Source organism: Fukomys damarensis, unplaced genomic scaffold (assembly GCF_012274545.1).
Source record: "Fukomys damarensis isolate Sample0158 unplaced genomic scaffold, DMR_v1.0_HiC HiC_scaffold_19, whole genome shotgun sequence".
NCBI classification, from domain to species: Eukaryota; Metazoa; Chordata; class Mammalia; order Rodentia; family Bathyergidae; genus Fukomys; species Fukomys damarensis.
In genome coordinates, this window is record NW_022900931.1 from 59,743,321 (window position 1) to 59,753,284 (window position 9,964).

The window sequence follows — 9,964 nt, forward strand, 5'->3', positions numbered from 1 at the left end:
GCGGGCAGGGGGCGGGGCCCAGGACCTGCGCTGGGGTCTAGGTGGGATTTCTGGGGCACTGTGGGAGCGCGCACGTATCCCTTCCACACTTCTCAGAGCCTCACGCACGCGGGTTCCCTTTCGGTTCCCTACACTGTATTGTGAACATCACTGTCCCTTCACAAACTCCACACCTTTCTGCACGAACATTTTCACAGGCACCCTTTTTCTTTTTACTCTTGGTATGGTAGGCTCAACATCTTTGAATACATTCTTTTGAGCAAACATTTCCCCTTGCAGTTAGAGCTCCTTCACTTTGCACAAACACCCACACCCTGGCACCCAACCTCCTTACTTGAGCATATAAATCCCCTGCCTTGCTTGCCAACTGTCTCCTGCTCACACCCTCAACTCTCCCGTGTACATATTCCCCTCACTTGCACACTGAGCCTCTGTTCCCTCACACACCCCGCTCCCTCTGCTCCCCGCCCACCTGCAGGATGGCTGGAATAGGGGCCCTCTGTTTCCTGCAGGCCTGACATTTCCCAGAACACACTCAGCCAAGATTCCCAGCACTGAGTCGGGAACATTCGCATCCCAGGAAATCAGTTTCCAGCCATCTGTGCGCGTGTGTACTGGAGCGACTCACCATTCTCACCGTCTGAACAGAAACAGCTGGCCAGGACATCTCTCCCACTACTGACAGAGGGAGAAATGCAGACGTATCCCCCAACAGCCACCCGCTCCTACTGTCCAACCCCTTTTCGTCTGGAATGAGGCCTCCCTGTCTCTATGCTCGTGCTGTGTAATCTCAGAAGAGCCCTACTCTCTCTCCGGACCTCAACTTCCCAAAGTGTAGAAAGTTACCACCTGAGCCCGTCTTTGACTTCCCATTGGCCCGAGATGACTCATTCTGGAGCCCTGGGTCTGTGCCCATCGACCTTCCTCTGGGTGACTCAATTTCAGAACTAAATCCACCCTCTGCCCCCCTCCAAAGGTGAGGGTCTGACTCAGGAGATGAGGGCAGTTCATCACCGGGGCAAACTACAAAAAACACCTGTGACGAGGAACTCTACTGGCTGTGGCTGACAATGCCAAGACTGGCACTACATGTTTCCAGTCCATGCGGTCAAATCAGATAGAACCAGGACTACAAACAAAGGCTCCCTCATTTGTAAATTTCGAACTATAGAAGTTGTGAACCCGTTATCATGGCCTCTTACAGAACAGGTGCTCTATCTAACCATGAGATTTCCTACGGAATACGTATTCGATGGGGCGTCAGTCACTCGCTCAAGGTAACTCAGATGAGAAGTGTCAGAGCCGGCTCTCCGACTCACGCCATAGGATCCCAAGTCTTTGAGTCTTTCCACCCGCTACTTGTAAAGAGGGTGCACGGCCGGACTTATCACTAGGAGCTGCGGGGAGGTTGAAGTCACTCGAGGATGCAGGGAGGCTGGGTTAATCAAGGGAGCAGGGTATAGGGAGGGGTACTCTCCGGGAGCCTCCGGAACCCAGGAGCCTCATGACGAAGCCTACATCGGCTTCTGGGGCAGAGACACGCCCCCTTGACGTAACTGGAAGAAGCGCCCTGGCCCGGCCTTGCGTCACGTCCGGTAGGCGGGGATCCGTGCTTTCCCTGGGAGGCGGAGTATCGGTTAACCCTTACCAGGCCAGGCGGGCTGGAGCTTCGCAGCCGGAACCCGCGCGTCTGGGCTACGCAGCCACACCCCTCTCAGAATTTAAAGGGGAAGGAGCGGCAGGCCCGCCGGCCTAAGCCCGAACCGAGGAATCCGGCATGAGGCGCTTGCTGGAGCTTCGCAGCCGGAACCCGCGCGTCTGGGCTACGCAGCCACACCCCTCTCAGAATTTAAAGGGGAAGGAGCGGCAGGCCCGCCGGCCTAAGCCCGAACCGAGGAATCCGGCATGAGGCGCTGTCCGTGCAGGGGGAGCCTGAGCGAGGCGGAGGCTGGGACTCTGCCCGAAACGGCCCGCATGGGGCTGGAGGCGCTGCGAGGGGGGCGACGACGGCAGCCAGGACTGCAGCGACTTGGGCCTGGCGCTGGGGGCCTAGCGGAGCGGTCAGAGGGGGGCGGGCCCCGGGCCTGGACCGAGGGGTCCAGCCTCGGGCCTGAGCCAGGGACTCAAAGTCCACAGAGAGAACCCTGTTCAGATGGACTGGCTGAGCCCGAAGCAGCTGGCCTAGGAGCAGAGACGCAGAGTCTTGGCCAAAATACGGAGCCAGAGGGATCCGGCTCCCAGACACATCCAGAAAAGATCAGCTGCAAGTCAGAGCTGGAGACAGCCGGTGCCTGGAAGGAGACTGCGACAGATGGCTTTTGGGCTGACATACACGGACCTGATCTCCAGTCTCAGGCAGAGAGGGCCAGCGTCTGGACACAGCCGGGGGTTGATGAGCCCTGGACAGAGCTAGAAATAGCTGGGTGGCAGACCCAGCCAGAGAAGGTGAAGCCCTGGGCTGATAACCCCTGGACCCATCAAAGTAGGTCCAACCTCCAGGCTTACCCAGAGGGAAGGTGTCCCTCCACGGAACCGACTGCTGATGGCTCTTGGAAAGAACTGTATGCTGATGGCTGCAGGATGCCACAGGATCCTGAAGGCTTCTGGACAGAGCCTCACACTGATGGCTCCCAGATACAACAGAATACTGAAACAGCCTGGAAGCAGCCTAGCAGTGATGGTTTCCCAATACAACAAGAGACTCATGATGGCTCCTGGACACAGCCTAGGACTGATGGTCCCCAGACAGGACCTAGAACAGCCTGCCTTTTCGGGGAGCCCAATCAAGATGACCCATTGGAGGAAACTGAGCCTGGGGAGTTGGAGACTCACCAGCACTCTGGCGGGGAGTGCAGTGCCCTGTGCCCTGTGCCCCGCCTTATTATCACCCCTGAAACCCCTGAGCCTGAGGCCCAGCCAATGGGATTGCCCTCTCGGATTGAGGGGGGCAGTGGGGGTTTCTCCTCTGCCTCCTCTTTCGATGAGTCTGAGGATGACTTGGTGGCCGGAGGTGGAACTGCCAGCGATCCTGAGGACAGGTCTGGGGTGAGTGGGAACTATTCTGCCCCAGAGTCACATTCTCCACACCGCTCATCCTGCCTTTGCTTGGGAAGTTCTCTATCAGTTTACGCTTTCATCTCCAGGAATCTTCTATGCGCTGACCTCCTCTGTTGGAGGGGAAGGTTACTAACCCACTCCAGCCCTCTCCCCCCAACACATTCCCTCCTTTCTCCTTCCCCTACTATCTCTAGCTCTGTGGTCTACAGTGGAAGACCTCTGACAGATATACCAGGATCCCCTGAAGTTGCAGCATTGTGTGAATCTCTGTGGGTATACATGTAATTTTGCAGTGAGTCTATGACTTCTGTTGAGTCCTCTGAAGAATCTGTGGCTCCCAATCCCGGAAGGATAAGGAATAGGGAGATACAGTGCACTTTCTTCCCCAAAAACCAGGCTGGATTCTGTGGCTGCCTTACAGGATCATGAACCTGGATTCTGTGGCTGCCTTACAGGATCATGAACCGTCCTCAACTCTTAGCCCATTTGTGTCTTTCTAGGAAGCGTGGAGGCTCCCACATTTATCAGATTGTGGAAAGGCTGTGCCAGTTCCAAAGGTGCAGGGATCCATGGCCCAGCCAGGGACCCATTCACTGTCCTTATTGTCCCCCTGAAGACTCCTGTTTACCTCCTCCACCCTCTCCCCTAGGCTGGGTGTGGTTCTCCCCTGGTGAATCAGAAGGGCTGGCAGGGCAGGTTCAGGGAGGGAGGGTCAGAGCAGACGCAGGTGTGAACTGCAGCCTCACCTGGGGCTGGGAGCGCCACCCATAGTCCATCCACTTGCCTTCTGAGCCCTCCCTAGGCACTGGGGCCCCTGGCTGGAGGCTGCTCTGATCCCCCCTCACCCCACACGCCTCCCTTAGAGACCTGCGTGTCCCCACATGTGGCCACAGCTGTGAGAATCAGACTTGCCTGGACGTGCTGGTGCGCAGGCAAAGGAGCTGACCCTCTGGGGTTTTCTGCTGTGGCTCTTTCTCTCTGCCTGGGCTCTCAACTGCTTGGCATCACAGCACAAGCTGAGCTGGAAGTGGGTGACTAATAATAACAACAACAACAGCAACAAGAAAGATAGCCGGCACTCTCCGTCTCCTGTTTTCCTCATCCTTCCGCAAGTTGCCACTGTGGTCCAGCTCTGACCAGACACTCCCTGCTCTGGTGCCTGCCAGGGCTCCCCAGGGACTTCTGATAGTGAGCAGGAGCTGAGTGCTTCCTTCAGAGCAGAGCCTCTGTCTGGGAGTTTCTTCCCAGGCTCCTGACTCGTGCTGCCCCGAAGCCTGAGTACACGCTGTCCCGCGGATGCCCCGCTGCTTTCCTGCCTCCACATGTTGCTCAAGTTGTTCTTGCTGCCCACGTGCCCTGCTTCCTTCTCCTGTAATTTTGAAATCTCGTCTGACCTTAGGCTTGGCTTTCCTTGCCCTCTCTCCTTCCCTTCCTTCTGACCATTCAGAGGGGGAACAGAAAATTCTCCAGACAGTGGCAGCTCAGAGTGGTCAGGGCTGGGATGGTGGAAGGAAGCCCAGAGAACGTGACCAGCCAGATCTGGGTTATCAGAGAGGACTTCCTGGGGGAGGGGGCCCGAAACCATCTAAGAAAGCCCAGATTGGCTCGGTGCGAGGCATGCCTGCAATTCCAGTGATACAGGGCGTATGACATAGGATGACATATGGACCTCTAAATGATATAAAGGAAACAAAACTCTCGATCTGCCAGGTGTCCAATACACCAAGTTCATGTTCTCTAAATTGATGAATTCTAGGGACAACGGAAGTTATGAGTAGGAAAAACAGAATGATACGACAGCTTCTGTCTAACAGGAACCGCAGGGAGTCCGGAAAGAGGGTTGCCCTGGGACCCCGCTTCTCAAGGTAGTTTTATGGAGCAAAACTACAATTTTGGGAGGAGGAGATAAGGTGGAACAAAACTGTAGTCAATAAGATTATAAGTATAGTCACTTAGATAATATTGATCCAGTGGAAAAATCACAAAATAGGATGAAACTATGGTCAACCAATAAGATGACAAGTGTAGTCACTTAGGTAATATAGATTAAATGGGGACGCAAGTCAGTTTAGCAAGCATACAGGGAAAGAACAAGGATTTCCCAGGAAGGAGTGGGCTAAGGAGGTTTTGGTCCCCCACGCAAGGTGATTGATGCCTATCTAGAATATCTGTCACTGCTGTTCAACCCTAGGGGATGGGTGTAGTCTTTTCTCCTTGTTTTGAAACTATAGAATGGGCCTCCAGTCACTATTATAATATGTTCTTATCTTCTGCATTGACTTTCAGGGTCCAGCCCTGTTTGACTGCCTATATTTTAACTAATTTAGCTGTCCATAATCCCAGCCCTCTGGGAGGCTGCGGCATGAGGATCACAAGTTTGAGCCTAGCCTGGGCAATTTGGTAATAGCCTGTCTCAAAAGAAAAAAATAAAAGGAACGAAAGACTAAAAATGCATTTTGTACATGTACTGACTCCCCAGGATGAATGTATTCATTATGTATCTCAAACATATACTAAGTAATGAAACAATTAAAAAATAAAATTAAAAGTTTGGGGATGTAGCTCAGTATGAAGGCTTGGGTTCAATCCCTAGTATTAAAAAAAAAAAAGCACAGATTAACCCTTGGACCTAATATAAATAGGAGAAAGGGCTTTGGGTGTAGCTCAGTGGTAGAGCACTTCCCTAGCATGCACTGGGGGTGTGGGTTCAATCCTCAGTACTGTGAGAGAGAGGGAGAGAGAGAATGAGAGATTGGCTACATAATCTGTCTGAGAATAAAGGACAGTTTCAACATAACTTATTTCCAAGCACCATTTGTGGAGCACTTTTTTGTGCACTAGGGACACAGTCGTGACAGAGACACCCTCTGAGCTCGTACAGCAGCAGAGCAGTGGGTACAGTTTAGAGGCAGTGGGGTCAGACCAGAGCTGCGTGATGTTAGACAAGTGGCCCTGCTCCTCTGAGCGCTTTTTTCCTCTGTGACACAGACAGCAATCTTCTTGAGGTTGTGTTTTTCAGATTAAAAAGAGTATGATACATTGAGTCTTTGTCATTGGGCCTGGAATGTTCCAGGTGCTTAGTAAACAGGAACCTTGATTAATCACCTCTTCCCCAAGGGAGGGAATAGCCCTTCCTGTATCCCTGGGCCCAACACCCTGATTCCCTGTTTCATAGCCCCCCATCAGTTAGATGTGTGCTGGGTAGCTGGGCTGTGTCAGAGAACACTCCCTTGACTGTGTGTGTCTCGGGGGATGAGCCACACACGACTTCCTTCTCTGGCCATGACCCATGCTCCCAATACCTGCTAAGTGCTGCTGTGTGCCCCGGTAGAGAACGTATCTGGTTGTTAGTATGTGTATTCGTGTTGGACCCTGTCATGCTCTTGGACCCACAATTAAGTCCAGATTTCTACTTGCTGCTTTTTTCCAGTCCTGGGTATGGAACCCAGGGTCTTGTGCGTACTATGTGAGTGTTTTCCCACTGAGTCACACCCCCAGCCCTTCTCTGGTTTCCTATTGCTCTCTCACTTTCCCCACCCCTCTCTTGCTCTTGCTCTGTTTTTTCTGCTTTGAACCACCCTTTTCTGTCATTTCTTTGTATGTGTGACTCTTGTCTGTTTTTCTTTCTCTTTTAGCCACCCTGTGCCTGTCTCTGTGTCTGTGTTAGTCAGGGTAAATAGGATCTGCTGCGGTAACAAGCAGTCCCCAGGTCTGAGTGACTTAAAACAGCAAAGGGTTGTTTTTGTTCATTCTCCTTGTTAGTCACAGCTGAATGGTGGGTGCTACCTGCTGTCTTCACTTAGGGGTGCACACTTATCCCCAGTGGAGTCTCATGCAGTAGCTCAGAAGCCTCCCAACCCAAAGAGAACTTCTGGGCATAGTTCTTGGCTAAAGCAATTGGTTGACCTTGGTTCAAGAGGGCAAGGTCATCTCTGGAAGCGGGAAGAGCGGGAGAGATTTGGGGAGCAGCTGTCATGACTACCACAGATGTTATCTCTGTCCTTGTCTCTGTCCTTACTTTGTCATCTGTCTCTGTTTCTTTCTGCCCCATCCACCTACTCCTGCATTTGGATCGGACCTGATTTGGGAGCAGAGTTGGGCCTTCCGTGTTTGGGCACTGTACGTGTTTGGGGGAAGCAGACTGATCTGCAGTTTTTACTGTAACATAACCTAGCTTATCCTTAACTCATAAGACAAAGACAGGGAGAGACACAGATACTAAGAAAGTGGTGACAGAGACAGAGAGAGACAAAGATCTTCCCACCGTTGCTGAGGTCTTTGGAGACCCTATGATTGCTGAACTAAGTAGGGATCACTCACCCCATTTAGCTTACTGATGATTGAACCCAGCGGCTTCTCTACTGAGCTCCATCCCTAGCCATTTTTTAATTTTTAACTTTGAGATGGGCTTGTTTGAATTTGCAATCCTCCTGCCTCAGCCTCCCTACTGCTGGGATTACAGGCGTGTGCCACCCCTCCCAGCTCCTTGGTTCCCTCTTATGGCAGCGCTCTCTTCTCCTTTCCTCCCTGGCCTTGGCCCTGACCTCACTCTGCTCTGCCCCTCACAGAGCAAACCATGGAAGAAGCTGAAGACTGTTCTGAAGTATTCGCCTTTTGTGGTCTCATTCCGTAAACACTATCCTTGGGTCCAGCTTTCCGGACATGCTGGTGAGAAGAACCAAGGTGGTAGGTGGGCAGGGCTGGGCAGAGGTGCGCAGGCTAGGTAAAGGGCTGCTCTCTGGGGTTCAGTATCCTTTTCTACAAAATGGGCTTGATGACAGTTCCCACCTTGTGAGACTCCTATGAAGAACACTTGGGCTTGGGCCTGGGCATTTGTACACCAGGGTGGGAGGTGTTTCCTAGTGCTGTATTCTGGTGGTGGCAGAACCCCAACTCTGGGACAGATGGGCCTGGGTTCAAATTCTACTTCTATTCCGTATTCACAGGTGATTCTGGGCAGGTTATTTTTCTTTTCAGGGCCTCAGTTTCTCCTCTAGTTAACAGAAATCTTACCTACCTTGTAGGGTTACTTGAAGAGTTAAAACCAAAATATAGCCAGATGCAGTAGACCACACCTATAATCTCAGCTGGGAGGGTAAGGCAGGAGCATCATGAGTTCAAAGCCAGCCTGGGAAATTTATAATTTTATTTATTTATTTGCAGTCAAATGCTCTACCACTGAAGCTATACACCCGCTTTATTTATTTATTTGGTTTTTTGAGACAGTGTCTTGCTATATAGTTCAGTGTGGCCTTGACCTCACCTTGTAACCCAGGATGCCTTTAAACTCACAGCAGTTCTCCTGTCTCAGCCTCCCTAGTGCTGGGTTTACAGGCATGCACTACCATGCTTGGCTAGCCTGAAAAATTTAGCAGAACCCTGTCTCAGAATAAAAATTTGCGGTCTGGGGATTTAGCTCAGTGGTTCCACCACCTACTGCGTAAGAACAAGGTCCCGAGTTTGATCCTCAGTACCAAAAAAATAAAAAATAAAAATAAAAATTTGGCCAGGTGTGGTGATCCACACCCAGAACCTCAGAGCTCAGGAGGTTGACCAAGGCAGAAGGGTTCCCCTGAGTTCCAGGTTAGCCTAAACTACATAGGGAGATCTTGTCTCAAAATAATACATAAAACAAAAAAATTTTTTTTTTGTTCTTGTTTTCTTGGTACCGGGGATCGAACTCGGGTCCTTGTGTTTGCCAGGCAGGCAGCGGAACCACTGAGCTACATCCCCGGCCAAAAATTTAAAAAGTAAATAAAAATAAAAATTTTTAAAAAGGGCTATAGTTGTAGCTCAGGTTGCAGTGGTTGTACATGAGCCCCTGAGTTCAATCCCCAGTACCACAAAAAACAATGTATATAGAGGCTTAGTGGGTAGAGCCTAGTATAAGGTTGGTTGCCTACCATGTGGAAGATCCAGGCTTTAATTTCCAGCACCACATAAAAAAGAAAAAAAAAAGTTACAGAAATTGAGACACAGCCGCTCGTAAGTGCCCCTCGTAACTGTCCATTGCTGACCTCTTTCTGTGTGCAGAGGGTAATGGGCCTTCGGCAAAAAGCAACTGTTCTAGTTTTCCTCCACAACCTAGCAAACGCCTCCGAGCACATAGCACTTTTTGTGAAGGGCTAGAGGTTAAATATCTTAAGTAGAACAGGGGAGGCTGTTGTGGCCATCTTTGGGGAATATAATTTGAAAATAAGAGTGTGCCACAATGAAAATTTGGAATTCCAGTCTATACTCACTGTCTGTGTGGTCCAGGAAATGACAGATTTATGAATTAACTTAAATGGGCCCTGGTTCTTAGCACCTTGGAACTCCAGGCAGAAGCAAATGCAGATCAACTCTGGAAAGTCATGCTGTCCACTCAAATCTCACAAAATTCCCACAGTTTTGAGCTTATAACCTCAAATTACAAAAAAAAGGACACACTGCTGTGAACAGAGAACTGAAACAGCCCCTTCCTTTTCCACGTCAAGCCAAGAGTTTTGAGAGCTGAGGGGCGGGAGAGAGAGCGTTGCAGGAGGGTCAGGCTAGGTGACAGTGGCCTGGATAGGAGGCATAGAGGGAGGAGACAGGCAGGGGGATTCTTTGCAGTTCTGTTTCTGACTCTTCTTGGTCCCGTTGTCCATAGGGAACTTCCAGGCAGGAGCGAACGGTCGGATTCTGAAACGTTTCTGTCAGTGCGAGCAGCGCAGCCTGGAACAGCTAATGGGAGACCCTCTGCGGCCTTTTGTGCCAACCTACTATGGCACGGTGCAGCAGGCCGGCCAGGCCTTCAACCAGATGGAAGATCTACTGGCTGACTTTGAAGGCCCCTCCATCATGGACTGCAAGATGGGCAGCAGGTAGGGTCAGGGCAGCCCTAGAGGAGGGTGGAGGGCAGGTGGTCGGCATTTATTTTGTTTTT

At 51.2% G+C, this 9,964-nt stretch overlaps 2 protein-coding genes across 4 annotated transcripts in view; one reads left to right on the forward strand and one right to left on the reverse strand.

The window, feature by feature from the left end:
* Nucleotides 1-842, reverse strand: part of Coq8b (coenzyme Q8B) — a 19,957-nt gene extending 19,115 nt beyond the window's left edge. The window contains exon 1 of one of the 2 annotated variants that reach the window (XM_010614453.3): nt 629-842. In XM_010614453.3, the coding sequence (XP_010612755.1) occupies nt 629-667 (39 nt within the window). In that variant the 5' untranslated portion in view covers nt 668-842. The other variant, XM_033765800.1, reaches the window with a different exon arrangement.
* Nucleotides 843-1,329: 487 nt separating this feature from the next.
* Nucleotides 1,330-9,964, forward strand: part of Itpkc (inositol-trisphosphate 3-kinase C) — an 18,106-nt gene continuing 9,471 nt past the window's right edge. The window contains exons 1-4 of one of the 2 annotated variants that reach the window (XM_033765799.1): nt 1,330-1,782; nt 1,911-3,045; nt 7,626-7,725; nt 9,689-9,902. In XM_033765799.1, the coding sequence (XP_033621690.1) occupies nt 1,778-1,782; nt 1,911-3,045; nt 7,626-7,725; nt 9,689-9,902 (1,454 nt within the window). In that variant the 5' untranslated portion in view covers nt 1,330-1,777. Of the gene's footprint in view, nt 1,783-1,905; nt 3,046-7,625; nt 7,726-9,688; nt 9,903-9,964 lie in introns of those variants that run through there. The other variant, XM_010614458.3, reaches the window with a different exon arrangement.